A 25,351-nucleotide genomic window follows, 5' to 3' on the forward strand; every position below is an offset into this window, starting at 1 on the left:
AATAAACATGAATGAGCATCAAGTACAACTTATCCAAATCCGTATCATGTCACATTGATTCCCTCAATCAGCGTTTCAACCGTGGAAAGACGTCAACAGCTTGTAATCAATGTCATCGTCATATTTACCCACATAAACTCGTTAGTCAGCTAGAAAAAATAACTCTAGAGAGGAGCATGTTGCTAAATATATACACCATATTACATATGCTTTATAATCTTAATGTTCTTCAATATTTAATGCATATTTGAATAAATCAAAAGTTTTTTATGACAGTCACCATTTAAATGTTTATATTTCATATAATCTTCTTATTATAAAAATAAATAAAAGTGTAATTTAAGTGTTTGTGTAGCTACAAAACAGTTCATTATTACCTTCATATTAGGCTAATGAAGCTACAACTAGACTCCCATAGTTTACAGCATATAAGAGATTTGATTCCCTTGAGAAAAATGGCCATTTATTGTAACTGATATCCAAAATAAGCGATATTGAATCGAATCAAAATCGAATCGAATTGTGAAATTTGTCTCAATACACAGCCCTACTAGACACTGTGTTCCGTACAGCGTCCTGGTTGTCGCCATCAAGTGGTCGGGAGTGTGCTAACGCTTCAGACTCAAATATCGAGCGGACGTTAATACGCGGTTGTGAGGTATCTGAAAAAATAGTTCCACTATAGCAAACAACACGGATTGAAAGCACACACTGCGCCGATATATTTGTTTTTAATCATCAACGAACACCACCAACCACTCGGTGAGTTGCACAGTTTTGAAAATGAACGTTAAGGGTTGTTTTAAGGACATGTTTGTGCATGCCCATAGACAGCCAGTCTAACGCTGTCACAGGCGATTCTAAAATAGTCAAAAAGTCGAGACAGGACCCATTGTCGAAATGGGTCGTCCACCACTCTATTTCATTCAAAACAAACTACAAAATAGACTCAAGGTGTTAAATATCGAAATTATCCTTTAAGGTTAAGGGAACGTTCCCGGAACATTCTCCTTATACGTTATAAAAATGGAACCTAAAAATAACCTACATGGAACGTTCCTATAACGTTCTTGTTTGGTTCCCCAAAAAAATAACCTCATGGGACCATTCGGGAACGTTCTGTGTTTGCTGGGTTAGGCTTTCTGCAGTTTATCTTGTTCACCGCAGCAGATTTTCAAACAAGAATAATAACTCTACGGCACCCAAGCCAAGCTTTCGCAAACAAAGAGCCTTAAAATTCATGGATAAGATCGCTTACAATTGCATACAAAATATTGAAGAAAAAAAATATGAATGCAAAGCACATGAATCCATTCTTAGGAAAAAAAATGCCAAACTTTTACCTTTAGGGGTACGACATCTTGGCCCATAAAAGTTCATACTAGTACCTTAAAGAGTACATGGACCTTGCCAAGGTACTGCCCCCCAGTACCCTAAAGGTACAATTGTTGCAGATGTTTTCTGACAGTGTACATAGCTGATGTAGTAAACATTTCAGGAAACATTGCATCACGTTATCAATGAAATAAGACCAGTAAATCATATCAGGTACAGCAGAAAAAGGAGTTAAGCACAATGAGAAATGCAGTCACACACATCTCGTCCATCCATTTCTCGCTCGTTTCTGTGGCAAGAACCAGAGGATGAGGCCCGCACAAGGCTTTCGATTTCAGCCTGGCAATTACCTCTCGTGTGCTGCAGTCCAGCCATATTTGGAGTCAACAGCGACTCATTTTACGGGGAGTGACGTACCCCAACATTCATCAAATGTGGGGAGAAGCCAGGGCAATGTAGACAGTGTGTTCTCCTGCTTTTCCTTTGTGCACTTCCAAACTGGAAACAGCGAAAGCCATTTGCTAACCTCATTTCTGGGCAGTGCACAAAATTCCAGTGTTTAATCAACTGAGCAATGAGTTTTTGGCTTTCCAGGCCACATCATCTCAACACGTTTATTATTGTGAGTGTGTGTGTGGCCAGAATAGAAGTAAACATACAATAAAAATGTCTTCGATACCGCAGGTTTACGTTCTAACCTTGCTTACGCTGCATTTGACCGGCCACAGAACTTTTCAAGATGGGAGCAAGCACATTTTAAAAAGAGGGCCTAAACGGCTGCAATGGATGTATTCATCAGGTCGTCGTTTCACAAGTTGAATAACTGTCGTCTTCCATCTAAATGACTCCATGGTGGACTAATGACCCTTGTCCCGGAGGTATTCAAGTCAGGGTTCAGCCGCCACAGCAGCGGTGGGCTGATTTTCAAGGTGACCTGACAATTCGGCCATGAATTAGTGCCTTGCATTTTCACTTGATTAGCTAATCCCATCAGGGTATTAGCTTGTCTAGGAAAGTGCTCATTCATAGAAAAAAAAAAGGGAAGGTGGGGGTGGGGTTATATGGATGAAAACATCCCGCTTAAGGTAATTGCAGTACGTTGAACCGATGTTGGAAAAAGCCTAGTGGAAACAGCTGAGATCAAGCTGAGTAAATGATACTGATAAACAGTAAACAGTGAGCTGCATATTTCCTAGAGCCATGTGACTATAAACTCCAATTAAAGCCATAAATAAACACCCCTCTTCTTCACTTGAGATAAAGCAAAAAACCTCTCTCACCTAAAGGATTATTAGGAACACCTGTTCAATTATCTAATCAACCAATCACATGGCAGTTGCTTCAATGCATTTAGGGGTCAAGACAATCTCCTGAACTCCAAACTGATTGTCAGAATGGGAAAGAAAGGGGATTTAAGCAATTTTGAGCGTGGTATTTCACAATCTGCCCAGTTACTGGGATTTTCACACACAACCATTTCTAGGGTTTACAAAGAATGGAGTGAAAAGGGAAAAACATCCAGTGAAAATGGGCGAAAATGCCTTGTTGATGCGAGAGGTCAGAGGAGAATGGGCCGACTGATTCAAGCTGATAGAAGAGACACTTTGACTGAAATAACCACTCGTTACAACCGAGGTATGCAGACAACACACACAACCTTGAGGCGGATGGGCTACAACAGCAGAAGACCCCACCGGGTACCACTCATCTCCACTACAAATAGGAAAAAGAGGCCACAATTTGCAAGAGTCGTACCTAGCCGTACCAGCAGTGGAAAAGCTAACCCACTGTAATTTAAATGCATCTAATAATTTAGATGTAATGGAAAATTAAACACAACTTTGCACGATCAAGTCTTCCCCTTTTCTCAAAAACACATGAAAAAACACTTAATTTCAACATTTACATTTATATTTCAACATATGCAAAGCATGCTGGGAACTAACAAGCACCACCCAGTTTCAGTCACTGCAACACAAATCATGCATGCGATCCAACACAAATGGATTAAGTAAACTTCAATTTTACATATATTTAAGCAGATTGAACACATTTAACCCTCAGGTGCTCTTCGTTTCGGAGTCACACTTGTTATCTTCCCGGTCAAAAGTGACCAGACACCTAAAAATTAAATTTCCTCCATGCCAGTAAAACCAATGCAATTTATTTTTGTTCTATAATATTTATTCTTTGTAATTTAGTATTTTGAGACAATTTGATTAAATTTATTAATATTTATGCAATATTTATGGTCTGTTTTTGCCATGGAAATATATATATATATATATATATATATTATTTTTTTATTTTTTAAATATTAATGCAGTATTTTAGTTTAATATAGAGTCTAGGCCTTCAGAAAAAAAAATTTTTTGAAGAAAATTAGCACCATCTGGTTACGGTATAGAGAAAAAGCGTAGAATCATGGTGTAACCATTAGATGGCATGTACAGCTCTCTATGGAGAGGCATGTGAATTCCCCAGATGTTTATGAACACATTTTTTTTTTTTTTTTTTTTTGTGGATTTGAATATATAGTTGAAACAATCTCAAAAACGATTTTTTATTTTAAAAAAAATAATAAAAAAAATAAATAAATAAATAAATAAAAAAATTGTGAATTTTTGTGTTTTTGTCAATTTCCCATTCAGGGGGTCATTTTTGACCAAAGACCACATGTGTGACTATTTTTTTAAGACCACTTAGCATGCTCAGATCATGACCTCAATTTTTTTTGTGTATTCACATACATAGCGCCATAAAAGTCACCAAGTTTCGTAACATTACGATGAAGCTGTGATTTTTAAAAAATTCAAAACATACTTTTTGTAATCAAAATGTATTGGTGTGTATGTGTATAAAAGTGTGTTTGTATGTGTGTGTTTGTCTGTTTTGCACTCTAGATGTTGTAGAGTGTCACCCCTTTCCTGCGGTGTACCTTTTTTTTAGAATTATGGCCGATTTGTAGATTGCACGTACAAACTTGCAGAGAATTTTATTTATTTTTTTGTCAATTTCCCATTCATTTCCTATGGGTCGGTCATTTTTGCCCGAAGACCACAAGTGTGACTATTTTTTTTTACGACCACTTAGCATGCTCGGATCATGACCTCAATTTTTTTTTTGTGTTCACATACCAAATGCCATAAAAGTCACCAAGTTTCGCAACACTCCGATGAAGCTGTGATTTTTAAAAATTCAAAACAGAAATTTGTTCGGTCAGAAATTAAGTTTAATTTAAATTAAGTTTGGACAAAATGTATAGCAAAAGTGTCGCTTAAGCTCATTTTAATACTTTTTTTTTTCAGTGTTAGTCATTAAGACCCTGAGTTTTTCTTTTCACTCTTCATTCAGCCCAACCAACCCATCAGTCTTCTGCTCTGCATCTTTTGTCTGCAAACGGCACAAACCTTGGCGTGTGATTTTCTGTGGCCTACAGTGCCAAGAGTGGGTTTTATGTTTTCCCCAATCTGCATTTTTCCCCCTTTCTAACTTTCTCTCGTGTCTTCTTTGTCTGCTATAATTCTCCCGGCCATAAAGATTTACGAGAGAGGCACTCCGACTCATGAAGGTTGCGAATACAAACAGCAGGAGTGGCTGGAGGACATGGGCCACAAACCCTGTGAACTCCTGGGCCGGCAGGTGGAGCGGCAATGCCATCGGGAGAAAAGGGTGGACGCTGGAAAGCAGCACAAACAAACAGATCGCCAAGCAGCTGTGCCGGGGTCTTCGGGGCACGTCACGCAGGATGAGTACTGGCGTAAGAGGGGCGCGTTTAGGGGACTGAGATTAACAGGGCATCATTCCAAGAGGGAAAACAGAGAGCCGTTTACACGCCGAAGCAGCGGCAAGCCCAGGCATGTCTCCGCAACACTGCAACAAGTGTTAATGTTTGTGTGAGGGAGCGCGTGTGTTTATTTTTAATACTGTGAACGTGTGCTGCCTGAAATCAGAGTGCCATATCAAGGAACTTATAAATTACGGTGGAACATTTCAGTAAAATGATGTGTTCTGAAGTGAAGTGCCCTCTGATAAGGTTAACAGCGATCGCTGACCCGCATCCATCACTGTCTGCGTGAGTTCATTAACATCAAAGCAGATTTTGAAGAGGAAACACTCCTCCGATTGATAATGAGCCGAGCCTTCTGCTAGAGATATGAATCGAAACCGCAAGACACCATTTCACCAAAAAGGCATGAACGGACGCGTCTTGACCGTGGGAATCGTTTTAATTGCATGGGAATGCAATGCTTTGTGAACATAAAGCGCTAGAATTTGATTTGAATTACAACACCGGTAGCGCATCGCAAGTGTAATCACATTACTTTATTCAAGTACAGTAACACATTACTTTTACATTTTCAACAAAATAGTTATTTGAGTTACTTTTTCAAATAAGTAATGCAAGTTACTTGAGAGGAATCGTATGTGAACGTGATGTTTATTATAGTTCTAGACTCAAGCATGCATTTACTCATCTCACATGTACAGGTGCAGTATTCCTCAAAATGAATAAAAACTGTAAAATGCAAACTCAGAATATTTTGCAAATCTGCAATAGTTAAACATGTTAAATAGGACAAATATACTTTATGTATTTAATCTTACTTTATTAACCAGTGTTTTTGCTGCTGACCCTTGATGATCCAATTCAGCCATACTAATGATCCAATTCAACTATACGAATAATGATCCAATTCAACCATACTAATGATCCAATGATCCAATTCAACCATACTAATAATGATCCAATGATCCAATTCAACCATACTAATGATCAAATTCAACCATACTAATAATGATCCAATGATCCAATTCAACCATACTAATAATGATCCAATGATCCAATTCAACCATACTAATAATGATCCAATTCAACCATACTAATAATGATCCAATTCAACAATACTAATGATCCAATGATCCAATTCAACCATACTAATAATGATCCAATGATCCAATTCAACCATACTAATAATGATCCAATGATCCAATTCAACCATACTAAAAATGATCCAATTCAACAATACTAATGATCCAATGATCCAATTCAACCATACTAATGATCCAATTCAACCATACTAATAATGATCCAATGATCCAATTCAACCATACTAATAATGATCCAATGATCCAATTCAACCATACTAAAAATGATCCAATTCAACAATACTAATGATCCAATGATCCAATTCAACCATACTAATGATCCAATTCAACAATACTAATGATCCAATGATCCAATTCAACCATACTAATGATCCAATTCAACCATACTAATAATGATCCAATTCAACCATACAAATAATGATCCAATGATCCAATTCAACCATACTAATAATGATCCAATTCAACCATTCTAATGATCCAATTCAACCATACTAATAATGATCCAATTCAACCATACAAATAATGATCCAATACAACCATACTAATGATCCAATTCAACCATACTAATGATCCTATTCAACCATACAAATAATGATCCAATACAACCATACTAATAATGATCCAATTCAACCATACAAATAATGATCCAATACAACCATACTAATGATCCAATTCAACCATACTAATAATGATCCAATTCAACAATACTAATGATCCAATGATCCAATTCAACCATACTAATAATGATCCAATGATCCAATTCAACCATACTAATAATGATCCAATGATCCAATTCAACCATACTAATAATGATCCAATGATCCAATTCAACCATACTAATAATGATCCAATTCAACCATACAAATAATGATCCAATACAACCATACTAATAATGATCCAATTCAACCATACAAATAATGATCCAATACAACCATACTAATGATCCAATTCAACCATACTAATGATCCTATTCAACCATACTAATAATAATCCAATTCAACCATACAAATAATGATCCAATGATCCAATTCAACCATACTAAAAATGATCCAATTCAACAATACTAATGATCCAATGATCCAATTCAACCATACTAATAATGATCCAATTCAACCATACAAATAATGATCCAATGATCCAATTTAACCATACTAATAATGATCCAATGATCCAATTCAACCATACTAATAATGATCCAATTCAACCATTCTAATGATCCAATTCAACCATACTAATAATGATCCAATTCAACCATACAAATAATGATCCAATACAACCATACTAATGATCCAATTCAACCATACTAATGATCCTATTCAACCATACAAATAATGATCCAATACAACCATACTAATAATGATCCAATTCAACCATACAAATAATGATCCAATACAACCATACTAATGATCCAATACAACCATACTAATAATGATCCAATTCAACAATACTAATGATCCAATGATCCAATTCAACCATACTAATAATGATCCAATGATCCAATTCAACCATACTAATAATGATCCAATGATCCAATTCAACCATACTAATAATGATCCAATGATCCAATTCAACCATACTAATAATGATCCAATTCAACCATACAAATAATGATCCAATACAACCATACTAATAATGATCCAATTCAACCATACAAATAATGATCCAATACAACCATACTAATGATCCAATTCAACCATACTAATGATCCTATTCAACCATACTAATAATAATCCAATTCAACCATACAAATAATGATCCAATTCAACCATACTAATGATCCAAATCAACCATTCTAATGATCCAATTCAACCATACTAATAATGATCCAATACAACCATACTAATGATCCAATTCAACCATACAAATAATGATCCAATTCAACCATACAAATAATGATCCAATACAACCATACTAATGATCCAATTCAACCATACTAATGATCCAATTCAACCATACTGATGATCCTATTCAACCATACTAATAATAATCCAATTCAACCATACTAATAATAATCCAATGATCAAATTCAACTATACAAATAATGATCCAATTCAACCATACTAATAATGATCCAATTCAACCATACTAATGATCCAATTTAACCATACTAATAATGATCCAATTCAACCATACTAATGATCCAAATCAACCATACTAATGATCCAATTCAACCATACTAATAATGATCCAATTCAACCATACTAATGATCCAATACAACCATACAAATAATGATCCAATTCAACCATACAAATAATGATCCAATACAACCATACTAATGATCCAATTCAACCATACAAATAATGATCCAATTCAACCATACAAATAATGATCCAATACAACCATACTAATGATCCAATTCAACCATACTAATGATCCAATTCAACCATACTGATGATCCTATTCAACCATACTAATAATAATCCAATTCAACCATACTAATAATAATCCAATGATCAAATTCAACTATACAAATAATGATCCAATTCAACCATACTAATAATGATCCAATTCAACCATACTAATGATCCAATTTAACCATACTAATAATGATCCAATTCAACCATACTAATGATCCAAATCAACCATACTAATGATCCAATTCAACCATACTAATAATGATCCAATACAACCATACTAATGATCCAATACAACCATACTAATGATCCAATTCAACCATACAAATAATGATCCAATTCAACCATACAAATAATGATCCAATACAACCATACTAATGATCCAATTCAACCATACTGATGATCCTATTCAACCATACTAATAATAATCCAATTCAACCATACTAATAATAATCCAATGATCAAATTCAACTATACAAATAATGATCCAATTCAACCATACTAATAATGATCCAATTCAACCATACTAATGATCCAATTCAACCATACTAATAATGATCCAATTCAACCATACTAATAATGATCCAATTCAACAATACTAATGATCCAAATCAACCATACTAATGATCCAACTCAACCATACTAATAATGATCCAATTCAACCATACTAATGATCCAATTCAACCATACTAATAATGATCCAATTCAACCATACTAATAATGATCCAATGATCCAATTCAACCATACTAATAATGATGACTATCCAATCCAGTACTTTCCATGAAAAATTACCAACTAACACAATTAGTTACTTTTTTAAGGAGTAACGCAATATTGTACCGGATTACTTTTAAAAGTAACTTCCCCCAAAAAGGATTGTAACAATTAAGTTTAATTATTAACTTTCTGTTGAAAGACGTCCGCATTCATTTGATTCAAAACTGCAAGACACCAACGAATGCGTCCTGACCGTGGGAATCGCTTTAATTGCAAAGAAACACGGCGTCTCATGAAAGCACCAAACATTGACCTTAATGCTTTTAAAACAGCATTGACTTGACCACAAACACATATGCTATATATCACCAGCCAGAACTCCCACAAGAACCCAGAATGCTCTGATTTGCCGAGTAAGAGCATACCTAACACAATGCTATTTTATGCCAGCCATGCTCACAAACAATAATTAATAAAGCAGCTGTCTGCAAATTCTGGAGCAGCACAGCTGTGTAGACTATTTATAAAGGAACAAATTTCCATCGCCAGCTAACTCTTCACTTAGCTGTTCACAGTTACACGGAGCACAAGCATAGGACATACTGAGAGCCAAAAAAGAGACACGAAAATGGAGAAAAAGTATGCATTCAGTCATCCAAGATTTAAAGTGTTGTTAGAGATCCAGCGTGCTTTGAGGAGATCAGTGTGAGAAGCCAGTGTCACAGCGCCCTGACATGGTGAGGAATTATTTAAAGTACACATGCATTATATCATTCTTCACTACACCGGACAAGCACACCGTAAATTACCAAGCCAACTACCGTATAAGCCGTGCGTTGATTTCACCATGGCACTATCAGAGCATTCCTCTGTTTGTTTCAATGAGCTCTATGTCACCTGGAGAAAGCCTTCCATGCAATTCATTCACCTCAATGGCAGTTGCTCGGCTGGCACACAACTCACAGTCTGACGTTTTTCTACATGGACACAGACATAGCAAATTCCATCATGGCAACGTTGATGCCGCCACAAGAACACACACAGTCCGAAATCCTTCATTAGCATCCTGAGCAGCGACGTAAACCAACAGGGACTAACCGGACCATGCTAACCCGCCAAACGGGTTAGTTTGAGCACCCTCAACATAGAAAAAGACAGGACTACAGTGTTCGAGACACGTCTGAAAACAGTCGTTGGGCAACATGAGCAGAAAATTGTTTGCTGTAAAACAATGCTTGTTTTTATTTTTTTAATTATAATTTTCGAATGGTTCTATAATGGTGCGTTCACAACGGGCGCGAATAGCGCGTCAGGCGTGAGTGATTTCAATGTTAAAGGATTAGTTCACTTTTGAAAAAACTTTTGCTGATAATTTACTCACCCTCATGTCATCCAAGATGTCCATGTCTTTCTTTCTTCAGTCGAAAAGAAATTAAGGTTTTTGATGAAAACATTCCAGGATTTTTCTCCATATAATGGACTTCAATGGGAACCAAACGGTTCAAGGTCCAAAAGACAGTTTCAGATGCAGCTTCAAATGTCTTTAAACGACACCAGACGATGAATAAGGGTCTTATCGTGCAAAACGATCGGTTATTTCAAAGCTTATTTCAAAAATGTAACTTTTCTAAGGACAAATGCTAGCCTTGCTCTATTCTGTGAGGCGCGTTTGCAACGTCACGTAATACGTAATTACGTTCAAAAGGTTACGGGCGACGTAGCCGGAAGTACAGAATCAAAATCGTCCGACATCGTTGTTTTACCTTTTAATTCCTTTTTTTGTAAACGGCGTTTGAGTTAGTTTGCACGTTCAACCTATGCGTTCAACTTGTAAACACTGACTCTGTACTTCCGGCTACGTCGCCCGTGACCTTTTGAACGTAATTACGTATTACGTGACGTTGCAAACGCGCCTCACAGAATATAGAAAGGCTAGCATTTGTCCTTAGAAAAGTTACATTTTAACTTTTAAGTTACATTTAAAAGTTACATAAGCGTATTGCATTTACTTGAGGAAACAATATCTACTCTGTTTTTCCTGAAATAACGAGTAAATTATCTCAGAGTTACAAAATAACGTTTCATGGAAAAAGTTTTTGCTCTCTTTTTTCTGATTAATGAGTTAATTATCTCAGAATTAAGACATATTTTTTCTTGAAAACCATTTTTACACTCTGTTTTTATGAATTAATGAGTTGCTCATAATTTTTGCGATAATCAAGTCATTAATTCAGAAAAACAGTGCAAAAACTTTTTTTCCACGAAAAATTATCTGGTAATTCTGAGATAGTTAACTCGTTAATTCAGAAAAACAGAGCAAAAACATTTTTCCACGAAAAATCATCTCGTAATTCTGAGATAATTAACTCGTTAATTCAGAAAAACAGAGCAAAATCTTTTTTCCACGAAAAATTTATCTTGTAATTTTGAGATAATTAACTCGTTAATTCAGAAAAACAGAGCAAAATCTTTTTTCCACGAAAAACTCTCATAATTCTGAGATAATTAACTCATTAATTCAGAAAAACAGAGCAAAAACTTTTTTCCACGAAAAATTATCTTGTAATTCTGAGATAATTAAATTGATAATTCAGAAAAACAGAGCAAAATCTTTTTTCCACAAAAAACTCTCATAATTCTGAGATAATTAACTCGTTAATTCAGAAAAACAGAGCAAAAACTTTTTTCCACGAAAAACTATCTTGTAATTCTGAGATAATTAACTTGTTAATTCAGAAAAATAGAGAAAAAACTTTTTTCCACAAAAAATTATCTTGTAATTCTGAGATACTTCACTCGTTAATTCAGAAAAACAGAGCAAATATTTTTCCATGAAAAATTATCTCGTAATTCTGAGATAATTAAATTGTTAATTAACTCGATTTTTTTTCTTCAAGTGAATGCAATACACTTCCATACATTTTAACATATTTTAATAATATATAATAAGTTATTTTAAATTCTAATAATATTATTTGAAAAATTTGAATTATTGCAAGCTTCTGCTTCTACAGTTTCCAACAAAATCTCCAGGTTTGGATGCCCAACTATACCAGAAGATTATTAAACGAGAGTCTTGCTTTTGGGATGCAAATTTGCCATGGCAACAGACAACAAACATTTCCTTTGGGATGCTGCCGCCATGAACTCATGAGACTTTGGCAATCACATGCGTTTGACCAGGAGAGCCGGCACACTTCTTTGACTCTGCTAAGCAAGTATCCCGTTGAGACATACTGACCTTTTTGTAATGAGTTTCAATGGACCAGAGACATGGAGGTTTTCTTTTTTGGTTGCAGAGACAGTTCAGTATTACAAATTCTGGACCAGAAACTCACACAAGCGTCTGTCCAGGGACATGCACAGACCACAAATATTTTCTCAAGGCTTTTGCTCGAGTCTAAATCACACTTATCCGGAATGCAGACAGTAGACGAGTTAATCAACTCTATGACACATTCTCTATATCAGGAAAGTTGAAAAAATGCGTAATATTCAGGCACTTTAGCCTGTGATGCTGTCAGTATATCGATTCTCTAAAGAAGCATTGACTGGGTGCAGGACTAGCCAAAGGCAACCAAGTGTGTTTAGAAGAAATGACGTGATGTGTTGGTGCATAAACTCACCCTCGGCTTCTCTGGGGCTCCAGTGGCCGGACGGGGAACAGGGGCGCGGGGACGAAGAATTAGAGGCGTACTGTAGAAGGACGTGACCCTCTGAACATTTATCACATACTGATCCCACTTCTCTAGGAAACCAACAGAGACAGACACAATGCAACTTAGATATACAGCACATTCAAGTAGATGGCAAGTTAGATGGGAATCTTCAATATGGGGCAAAAACTATTTCACTTTTCAAAAAACTTTTGCTGATAATTTACTCACCCCCATGTCATCCAAGATGTCCACGTCTTTCTTTCTTCAGTCGAAAAGAAATTAAAGTTTTTGATGAAAACATTCCAGGATTTTTCTTCATATAATGGACTTCAATGGGGTCCAAACGGTTCAAGGTCCAAATGAGAGTTTCAGTGCAGCTTCAAATGTCTTTAAACGACACCAGACGATGAATAAGGGTCTTATCAAGCGAAACGATCGGCCATTTAAAAAATAAATAAAAAAGTTTAAGTTTTATAAGCACAAATGCTCGCCGTGCTCTGTTCTGTGATGAGCGTCCGTGACTCAAACTCGTTCATCAAAATGAACAAATCTTTTTTCGAGTCATGATTCGGGGGGTACTAGGTAAGACCCTTATTCACCGTCTGGTGTCGTTTAAAACCCTTTAAAGCTGCACTGAAACTCTCATTTGGACCTTGAACCGTTTGGACCCCATTGAAGTCCATTATATGGAGAAAATCCTGGAATGTTTTCATCAAAAACCTTAATTTCTTTTCGACTGAAGAAAGAAAGACATGGGCATCTTGGATGACATGGGGGTGAGTAAATTATCAGCAAAAAGTTTTTTAAAAAGTGAACTACTCCTTTAAGTGTATCTGCTGCTTTGAAACAATCTACATTGTTAAAAGCGCAATATAAATGAGGATGACTCGACTTGGTGACTGTTCACTTATCAGCCTCAATGACTCACTAAGCACTTTTAGTCAGAGGGCAATGACTGTGGTGTTCGAATGTTATATGGATACACAGTAAACAAAGTCACATGGTCCGAGTGGAGAGTTTCAGAGCGACATGTCTCGACATGCTCCTCTGAGGGGATTCCCATGCCGCTCGCCTTGGTGAATTCCACCTGTCTCTCACATAACGGTCCCTCGCGGACCCACAAATAAATGTTACTGACTGCATTCAGCTCTAAGGAAACTGGTGCAAAATAACAAAGAGACTCAACCCAACAAAGTTCCACAGGTCTGAGTCATGAAATGTGGATATCCAGGAGTTTTTGGACGGCAGTGTGAACAATTCAGCCAGTTAAACACAGTTTAGAAATAGCGCTATTAATTGATAGCATGTGTTAGCGATTTGGCAGACGCTGAGAATTCTCAGTTATTTTGCACTTCTCACTGTACTCAAAAACTATTACAAAATGTCTCAGACTTCTCCTCTTTCAATATTTACTAAACAGAACATGCTTAGGCATGTCTCCTCTCTGCCTACGTCCACATTTATATTCCACGTCTTTTCATATATCAGATTGCATCTTCCCAGAGAGCACACAACAAACGCCGATATATATATATATATATATACATATATTTTAGGATATGTTCACCTGTCATAGAAGTGGCCAGAGATGGGCGGAAACCACTCTAAAGTAATGAAGTTTTGTCCCTGTTCTACCACTTGGGGTGCCATCGGGACTGGAGGGGTCCGGTAATCGGGTTGCCAGGTTTGGTAGATGAGGTCCAGATAGCAGTGCATGCGAGCCACCTGGTTAAGTGTAAAGGAATCAGTGCAGTCGTCATCTGGGGAAAAATGTGTAAGTTCAGATATTTTACATAGTTTCTGATAGCACACGGCACATGAAAAGGCATTCGTGTCGAGAAGATCAAAGAACAACGCTGTATAAATCCATCATTTTTAATTTTTCACAGCTGGTATTGAATTGAACCGAGTAACTTAAAATATTTTCAAGATTTGTTATCACAACATATTTTCTTTTGTCAAATCAACTTTATAATAATTTATTTAGTTGAGATAACTTATTAATTTGAGTTTCTGATGATTAAATTAATCTCCTTCATTGTATTAACTCACTTTTTCCAGTTCGATCAACTTAACATTTTAAGGCAACCCAGGTTACTTACTTTTTTAAGTTAAACCAACAATATTTTTGACAAACTTGAGTAAAAAAGTTAATTCAAATGTCCTATAATGTCAAATATTACAACTATTAGAACTATTATACATTGAAATAAAGAGTGAAATACACTGTGCAAAAAAAAAAAAACATATATATTTTTACAAAGATCCTCAGTCAATGAAGAGACTGTTTGAGATGAAATATGAGACATGAAATATGTTAAGAAAAATAACTTATTTATCTCTTTTACAAACAAGTTTTCAATTATGCAAAAAGCATGCTATGCTAGCTATGATATTAGCATAACAGATATTACTTTTTTTAACCCTTTACCTGTCACCCCCCTTTTTTTGATAATTGACATTAAAATGCACTATACAAACTTAAATGGTTGTAATTCAAGAATGCGTTGGAATATAGACCTATTGATCTTGTTTTAAAGAAAACAATCAGCAGATTATTACTAGATTGAAAGCACTTCAAAAAATCAAACTATGAAAAAGTTATGGAAGTTATAATTTACAGTTAATTTATATTTACTTTATTAATATATTTTTTTAATATGAAATGTATATTTTACAAAATATGTTTTACTATAAAATTACTATAAAATGAAAGCTATATATCTAACCAAGTTTGAAGTTGATATCACAAAAATTGAAGTTCCCATGAGATTTTTTGTTTAGGCGTAATACCAAAAATAGCCACCGGGTGCCATTGAATTCCATTGAATTTAATTGTATGCATTTTCCCATAACAAATTAATAGATTTCTATCCAAATATCACTTCTGTCACTAAATATGGAAACTTGAGACTCAGACCAAAGAGATGCACTGAATTTTGGTGAATAAGAGGACCTGTTTTATTTTGATTTTGATGCACATAGTCATACATTATTAGGAATGTAGCACAATATGGATGTGAAAGCAGTTATAATTAGCCTATGTGACAATAACGTTTGTTTTGGTTAAAATCAACAAATAATCGTGATAATTAATCGTGATCTCAATATTGATCAAAAAAATTGTGATTATCATTTTGGCCCAAATCGTGTAGCCCTATTTTTAGTGACTATATCTAAAATGCTAGTTTCAAAATGTATGGATTTAGTCTCTTTTTATTGTGCACATCCCAGAAAACCCATTTAGTAGTTAAGGAAATGAGAGAGGGGTAAAGTTTCGAACCAATAAGAAATCACTAAGAAATCACACTGTTGTGGCGAAAACTATTAAATATAACAGTATTTCTATCTATTTACTATTTGGCTTTGTGATTTACTCAGACTGAGAAAGGACAGTTTCCATGTATTTGTTCTTACCTGCATAACTCATGTAATTATTAAAGGGCGTGTGAACAAAGTTGCGGTTGCCGCACGTTTCGTTGCCAGGCTCGGGGTCCTTGCAGTGCTTGTATTTGGGTGTGGGGTTTGTGTCGGCACACAGATCTCCGGTTTCCAGCGAGGGCTCCGTCTCTAAACACGCATCGTTGCAGGACTCGATCTCTGAGATGCCTCTGAACACATGGTACAGTCCCAGACTGTGACCGATCTCATGGATCATGGTGTGAGTGTGGCCAAATGTACCATAGAAAGACGGATTCAGAACTATACCGCCTATGAAAAGAGAAGAAACACAGTGTAAACCCTGATGTGCTTGTACTTAAATACTCGTGCTTGTCTCTTGTAACAGTAGTTTATACTATATGATTTTAAATTAGAGCCAGACCGATATTATCGGCCGATATTAGGCATTTTCCAAACTATCGGTATCGGCAGTTATAATGGCCGATAAATTAATATTAATATATATAATGATAAAAACACGCTTGAACCATGTCATGAGTGTTGGAGTTGTATAGTTTGTCCACCAGAGGGCGCTCTACACCGTTCCTGTTGGCAACACTCGTTGAATTGTTCACGATACATACATTGCTTGAATAACAATTAAAAGAACATCTCCATCAGTTCTCTTAACTCAAATAAGCATGACAAAATTTGTGACTATCATGTCCAGTTTTGCTGTTAAATAAGCCGAGAGTGAAGCGAAACTAGCTAGTAATAGTTACGTTACGTTGTTACAGTGTAGTTGACCGACTGTCCTTTTAACATTTGACAATGTGACTGAAGTATTTCTTTAATAGCGCGTGACATTTATAGCAATGAGACGTATCATCTCTCCTTGGCCTGTTTTATTGAAAATTTATGTTTTACAATTTTCAGTATGACGTTATCTATTGCTAAATTATGGCTCATCGTAGACTAGCTAACCACAAAGCTAGCTAATGCCACTATCATCAGTTTGTTCTGTTGCGACAATAAAAGAAACTAGTTTTTTAACTATTATTTTAGTTAAAACTCATAAATAACTACAAATAACTAATGTTAGGGAAATCTGTTAATGTTGTGTTGCGCGTTTCTGAAAAAAAAAAATATCGGCCGATATATCGGAATATCGGATTTTAAACTCCAAAAATATTTGTATCGGTATCGGCCTTCAAAATCCAATATCGGTCGGGCTCTATTTTAAATACAAATGCATTTAGGTCAAACAAACTTAAAGTTGCTTGTATGTCATGTAAATGATATCCTTTGAAATATTAGACATTTGCATTGCGATATTATTGCCTATTCAATATTTGTAAGAAGTCATTTGAATGCTGTGTAAGTAATTGTAATCAGGGAGGACAAAAAGAGACAATTGGTAGCAATCAACTTGGCTTACAACGCTTTTGGGAAACGCACCCCTGAACTGTGCACTTTCTTGCAGTGTATATGTAGCCGAAATGTACTTAAAGGAGAACTTCGGCGCAAAATGAACCTTTGGTCTAATGACACATTGTTACCTAGTCAACCGTTATCTGAGATTTGTTTTCATGATTGCCGAATGTAAATAGTTTTATCTCTAAAAACAGTTTAGCCTATAACGCTACTATAATGCTAGTAGATGGGGCATAGAGTAATGACAAATAAACATCGCTTGTTATTACCACTAACAAGCCTCAAAATAGCCCCACACTAACACGACAGCATAATAAGGGTCCCTACATTCAAACCGAAGCATTGAGAACTTTGTCAGTGTCCAAACAGTTTAATAAGAAGATATTTTATACACGCAGTCAACTTCGCGAATACAGGAAGAAGCCATCTTTGAAAAATAGTCTCTACCAGTCGATCTACGAATGCCGATCCATGTGCGCTGGTGAGATGTGAATAAGGTGATAAGGTGAGCGCGAACAGTAGTCTACGTGTACATATTGAAGAGAAGAAAACGGTTCGTGTTTGTGTTTCTTCCGGAAACAACGGACCATATGAGATTCTGCACAGTTCAGCGCACTTGGATCGGCGCTCGTAGATCGACTAGTAGAGACTATTTTTCAAAGATGGCTTCTTCCTGTATTCGCGAAGTTGACTGTGTGTATAAAATATCTGCTTATTAAACTGTTTGGACACTGACAAAGTTCTCAATGCTTCGGTTTGAATGTAGGGACCCTTATTATGCTGTCGTGTTAGTGTGGGGCTATTTTGAGCCTTGTTAGTGGTAATAACAAGCGATTTTTATTTGTCATTACTCTATGCCCCATATACTAGCGTTATAGGCTAAACTGTTTTTAGAGATAAAACTATTTACATTCGGCAATCATGAAAACAAATCTCAGATAACGGTTGACTAGGTAACAATGTGTAATTAGACGAAAGGTTCATTTTGTGCCCGAGTTCTCCTTTAAATTTTGAAAATTGTTTACTCGACTTCCGTTGTTTACTTATTTCTTTACTCAAGGCCCCTATAAAAAAAATTAATTTATGGTCTTAATAGTAGGAACCACTGAAATGGTATAGGTATAGGAATAGATTGTGACAGTGATATTTTCAACATTAAATGAATTCAAACTCTTGACCTGAACTATGCTTATGTAGTAATTTCTCAGTACCTAGATGCGTCAGGGCCTCCTTGTCCCACGGCCAGGTAGCAACTCCAGCCAGGTCTTCATCTGAGGAATTGGCGAAGAAGATATTGAGGTGCGTTGAACCGTCCAGCTTGAGGATCTCTTTTAGCTCCTTCACATCCAGATAGGCCCTGGAGCCAGAGACGGAGATTGTTTATTTGGTTGATGCATCCACTGCTTATTTGACACTCATTATGACACATCTACATTTCCCACATTGCAAAGTGGCTCGAAAAAAGCTAATCTTGGCCCTTGACTAAAAAAAAGTGTCATTAGTGAAATTATCACTGTAATTAGCATTACATCTCAAATCCTTTATCTGCAATAGCAATCAGCACTAAGTTTTGTTCTTTCATTAGCACTCTCTCTACTATGCCGGTGGAGAAGTTGTATAGACCATTTTGCAAGATGTAAACAACACTGGTCCAGAAACACTTCCTGTTTCAGTTTGTAAGGGTTTTCTTTATTTCACATGTAAAGAAAACATCTTAAAGATGTTTGTTTAACTTTTTGATTCAGTTTTATATGTTGTGTTGGTCGTATTTTATGCCAGCTTTTATGTAGTGTTAAAAAACTGAAACAGGAAGTGCTTCTGGACCAGTGTTGTTTACGTCTTGCAAAATTGTCTATAGCAACTTTTAAAGGGGTAGTACACTTTAAAAAAAACTTTTGCTCATAGTTTACTCACCCCGATGTCATCCAAGATGTCCACGTCTTTCTTTCTTCAGTCGAAAAGAAATTAAGGTTTTTGATGAAAACATTCCAGGATTTTTCTGCATATAATGGACTTCAATGGGAACCAAACGGTTTAAGGTCCAAAAGACACTTTCAGTGCAAACTGCAAACTGTTCAAAAGGCTTTAAACGATTCCAGACGATGAATATGGGTCTTATCAAGAGAAACGATCGCTCATTTAATAAATAAATAACAAATTTTTAGTTTTATAAGCTCAAATGGTCGCCTTGCTCTGTTCTGTGATGTGCGTTCGTGACTCTCCTGTTCGAACTCGTTCATCAAAATGAACGGATCTTTTTTCGTGTCATTTGGTTCATTCAACGAACGAAATGAACGAGTTGACTCGGGAAAAGATTCGTTCATTTTGATGAACAAGTTCAAACAGGAGAGTCACGAACGCACATCACAGAACCGAGCAAGGCGAGCATTTGAGCTTATAAAACTTTGTTAAATGAGCGATCGTTTCTCTTGATAAGACCCTTATTCATCGTCTGGATTCATTTAAAGCCCTTTGAACGGTTTGCAGTTTGCACTAAAACTCTCTTTTGGACCTTGAACCGTTTGGACCCCATTGAAGTCCATTATAAGGAGAAAAATCCTGGAATGTTTTCATTAAAAACCTTAATTTCTTTTCGACTGAAGAAAGAAAGACATGGACATCTTGGATGACATGAGGGCGAGTAAATTATCAGCAAAAGTTTTTTTGTTTTTTTTAAAAAAAGCGAACTACTCCTTTAACATCGCTTTCAAGAATCCATTTAACCTTGTTCTCTGCTTTCCTAGTCTGGTCCGCATTAAGGTTTTAGCTTCAAGCAAGCAGACCAAACCATGTAAGTGTCTTTCCAGGGACAGGTGCTTTTATGAGTGTGTAGCTCCTTTAACTTAACATGCTAAGAGCTCGTTTTACACAAGAGCACTCCATTAGGGCTAAACCATTAACGTTATGTTGTGTTTATGGGCTTCATTGGCACTTAGAGTTCACACGACTGTAAAGCACCTGAGATGACCCATGTGACAGCTCAGAAACCCCATTCATCAATTAACCCAACACACACAATAGCCAAGGGGGGAGCATGGACTTCGAGACAGAGCCAAATGATAACGTAGTATCACCTTTTAGGACCAAAGCCATGGCAGACATTTTCAAGGGATGAATTACTGGTGAGGATTCACTTTAGCTTAAGGTATATGCCGTCAGATCCGATCAGTGAGCTTGTGAAGGTAAAAACACAAATCCCTCTCTCTATAGTTTGCTTGCAATAACAATCCGGCACTGTATACATTCTTCAAACAGCATGGAGAAATAACTTAAAACACATGCCTAAAGTATGTTAGACAACTTAAGCAGATATCATTCACATTTTTCAGAGACTCCAACCCCGATGTCTCCCGTTAGCTAGATTTCCAAACAAGAAAAGTGGTAACAGGCTTCGGGTCTACAAAAATAAACCTCCGACCACACAGCCATTGTTGTGCCACGCATGTAGCGCAGTGTTCTTCCAGGATTCCACAATTAAGAGGGAATGTTGACGAATGTTCGCGGAGCAGCCATCAGTCTGTCTCCCTAGACGTCCCATAATCAAAACCAAATAAACAACCACTTGGGGTGCTTATCTGAAAATTCTTCTTCTGCTTCTTCTCACTCTAATCTTTCTAAACCATCTTTCATCCATCAGTTGCAATATTTCCATTGAATGCTCGGGATTGGCCAACCGCTGATTTCTGCTCAAAACAGCCTCTCGATGATTGCGATGGGATAATATTTGGGAAAACCACCTGTGTGTTTTTTTTGTGACTGATGTCACCTCGTAGCCCGCACACGGAGTCATTTAAAGAGCTTCAGGAATACCGTTGGATGCGATTCCGCGGCCTGGAAAGCCTTCAAAACGGCTAATAGAAAACATCGCTTTCGCTCGAACGAGAAGCTAAATTAAGGCGTGACGAAATTCGAGGACAGTACACTCTTAGAAAAAAAAGGTACAAAAGCTGCCTGTCACTGGGGCTGTACCGTTTCACAAGTACCTAAAGGTTGCATATTGGTACCTTAATGGTACATATTAACACTTAAAATGAACATAACAGCACCTAAAATGTACATATTAGCACCTAAATGTCCATATTAGCACCTAAAATGTACATATTAGCACCTAAAATGTACATTTAAGCACCTAAATGTCCATATTAGCACCTAAAATGTACATATTAGCACCTAAAATGTCCATATTAGCACCTAAAATGTCCATATTAGCAGCTAAAATGGCCATATTAGCACCTAAATGTCAATATTAGCACCTTAAATATACATAATAGCACCTAAATGTCAATAATAGCACCTAAATGTCCATATTAGCACCTAAAATGTACATATTAGCGCCTAAATGTCCATATTAGCACTTAAAATGTACATAATAGCACCTAAAATGTGCATATTAGCAACTTAATGTCCATATTAGCACCTAAAATATACATATTAGCACCTACAGTAAATGTCCATATTAGCACCTAAATGTCCATAATAGCGCCTAAAATGTCCATATTAGCACCTTAATGCCCATATTAGCACCTTAATGTCCATATTAGCACCTAAAATGTCCATATTAGCACCTAAAATGTACATAATAGCACCTATAATGTACATATTAGCACCTTAATGTCCATATTAGCACCTAAAATGTACATATTAGCACCTAATGTCCATATTAGCGCCTAAAATGTACATAATAGCACCTATAATGTACATATTAGCACCTTAATGTCCATTTTAGCACCTAAAATGTACATATTAGCACCTAAATTTCCATATTAACACCTAAAATGTCCATATTAGCACCTAATATACATATTAGCACCTAAAAATCAACACAATAGCACCTAAATGTCCATATTAGCACCAAAAATGTACATAATAGCACCTATAATGTACATATTAGCACCTTTATGTCCATATTAGCACCTAAAATGTACATATTAGCACCTAAATGTCCATATTAACACCTAAAATGTCCATATTAGCACCTAAAATATACATATTAGCACCTAAAATCAACACAATAGCACCTAAATGTCCATATTAGCAACTAAAATGTACATATGAGCACCTAAATGTCCATAATAGCACCTAAATGTACGTTAGCACCTAAAATGTACATATTAGTACTTAAAATGGACAAAGTTTTCCCTTTTGAAAAGGTTCAGCCCCAGTGACGGCTTTTGTACCTTTTTTCTGAGAGCGTACTGGAATATTTGGATGAATCATACAGATCAAAACAAAGATGTAAAAGGTAGTTTTCACTTATGGATTCATTCACTATTTTCTCACAACGTGGAGTGTTTACACTTTTCCCATGAAGCTGCGTGCACTTCTGTAAACAATCGTTTATGACTACAATTTGAAAACAAAATAGTTGCTTGGAGACCCTTCTAAACAAGAAATAAGCTTCCTTGAAATTGTGGTTTCTACTTTGTAGTCCATCCTAAAACACATCATAGCTTTGTAGTCCAATAAATCCTCTTTAAAACACATCTCATAGCTTTTGGATTACTACATGTGTCCTTGGGCTACACCTGTTTTTTGAAACAAATGAACACTGCTACCATTCACATAGAGCAAAAGTTAAACCAGACCATCTACATTCTGCTGGAATTGTAAACATGTTGTCTCTTTCGATCCAGTGGCCTCAGGTACTCAGACTTAGAAATCCAATTTCCTCGGATCATTTTTTTTTCTTTTGGCGAAAACAGTGGTGTTTAAAACTTGGAGCAAACCATCATACAACGGACTAGACAAAATCCTTGATGAAAACATTTTTGCTCATGGAGGGAATATCCAACTGTAATAAATGAAGAGTTGCGAGAGTTTGCAGATTACTTAGACCAGTGCTCCTCGTCTCCGTCATCTATCATACCTGATTCAACTCATTGAGACTTCAAGATTGAACTGTGGTTGATCAATGATTTTTGAAAAACACTGGCCGTCATTTTCGAGTAATCCTGAAGACATTTATTAGCAGGTTCAGGTGTGTTTGATTAGGGTTGGAGCCAAACTCGGGTGACCAAGACCACTATTCATACATTCTCCCTTTCAATGAACTTTTAATGCTACTGAAGTGTGGTTACACTCAATCCCACAGCAGACACGCCCCTTCAAACAGAGCGTTCAAAGCAGAGGCTAAAATCAAGGAAAAATGCCTTTTATTACTAAATTATGACTATTTTTAATCTAATCTACCCAGGAAACATTATAAAATAATAAAATAACCCCATGTCAGGGGACCTTTAACCTAAGTCAAGTTGCTTTCATTTGTATAGTGCTTTCTACAATATACATTGTTTCGAAGCAAACCACACAGAAAGGACTTGAAATCAAATAAATGTAAAATGAAAGCCCTTTATCTGCCCTCTTCACTCACTCAATATGGCCACCATGTCCCCATCCTCAGGATAATGCACCATGTCCCAAAGCTCGAGTCATTTCAAATTGGTTTCTTGAACATGTCAATGAGTTGACTGTACCAAAATGGCCGCCACAGTCACTAGATCTCAACCCAACAGAGCATCTTTGGGATGTGGTGGAACGGGAGCTTCTAGTAACCTGACTCGCGGAGAGGGAGAAATAAACGAATTGTTGAAATAAAGTCGTTATTTTTGTTGTTTTTGCGCACAAAAAGTATTCTCGTCGTTTGATAAACTTAAGATTGAGCCCCTGTAGTCACTTGGACTATTTTAACGATGTCTTTAATGACTTTTTGAGGACAGCAAGAGTCATTCCCTCAAGAAGCCTATGGACTAGTATGCAGGAGCGATCTTAATACATTAACCCTTGTGCTGCATTAGATTTTTAACACCGTTGAGTGCATTAAGGACCAAAAATGGCCACATATTAAACATTGCCTAAAATATTATATATTATTATTATTATTTTCCACTTTTACCAAGTTAAATCTTTTAACCAGCATCAGTCCTCATCATAACTACCAAAAATGTATTCAATTTCAGGATTTTAACCCTTTAATTACCAGTTTTGTTTGCGAAACCATCGATTTGAATAAGAGGAAAAAACACAAAAATTCAATTATTTTCAATAAACTAAATGCAAAGAGAAAACTTTAGATTTGGATTATCACAGTCCCACTTTGCAAAAAATCCCACTTAGCGCGTTAGAGACCAAAAATGGCCACCTATTAAACATTGCCTATTGCCTAAAATAAGGTGCATTTCCACCCATAGGGAATAAATATGTAGTGACGTCATCTGGTGGAATACACTATATAATGCAAATATAATGCTTTTACTTTTAAAATGAAAGGATGTTTGTGCAAAAATCATGTTTCATGTATTACTGACAGCCTCAGATTTAAACAACGTTTTAATGGGTTTCAATGGGCCATTTTTGGTCTTTATGGTGCTGAGTGTTACTATTTGATCTACACAGTGTGTGTGTTATACATATTTTGCAAAATGGGATCACATTTGTTACATGTATCCAAAAAGTCACAATTTTGCCAAATTTCATACCATTTGCATTAAAACAGCCAAAATGGTGAAATAAATTAAACTGCAAAAGACCAAAAATGTCCCTAATGCAGCATAAGGGTTAAAGATCTTAATTTGAAGGTCTT

At 36.1% G+C, this 25,351-nt stretch overlaps 1 protein-coding gene across 2 annotated transcripts in view; it reads right to left on the reverse strand.

The window, feature by feature from the left end:
* pappaa (pregnancy-associated plasma protein A, pappalysin 1a) overlaps positions 1-25,351 on the reverse strand; it is a 136,737-nt gene that overhangs the window by 103,240 nt on the left and 8,146 nt on the right. For both annotated transcript variants that reach the window (XM_089129803.1, XM_089129802.1), the window contains exons 4-7: positions 18,984-19,129; positions 16,375-16,668; positions 14,525-14,717; positions 12,925-13,046 (exon numbers count right to left, since the gene is read on the reverse strand). In XM_089129803.1, coding sequence (XP_088985929.1) covers positions 12,925-13,046; positions 14,525-14,717; positions 16,375-16,668; positions 18,984-19,129 — 755 coding nt within the window. The remainder of the gene's footprint in view (positions 1-12,924; positions 13,047-14,524; positions 14,718-16,374; positions 16,669-18,983; positions 19,130-25,351) is intronic.

The sequence above is a fragment of the Pimephales promelas genome, chromosome 4 (genome assembly GCF_988280905.1).
Source record: "Pimephales promelas chromosome 4, fPimPro1.hap1.1, whole genome shotgun sequence".
NCBI lineage: Eukaryota > Metazoa > Chordata > Actinopteri > Cypriniformes > Leuciscidae > Pimephales > Pimephales promelas.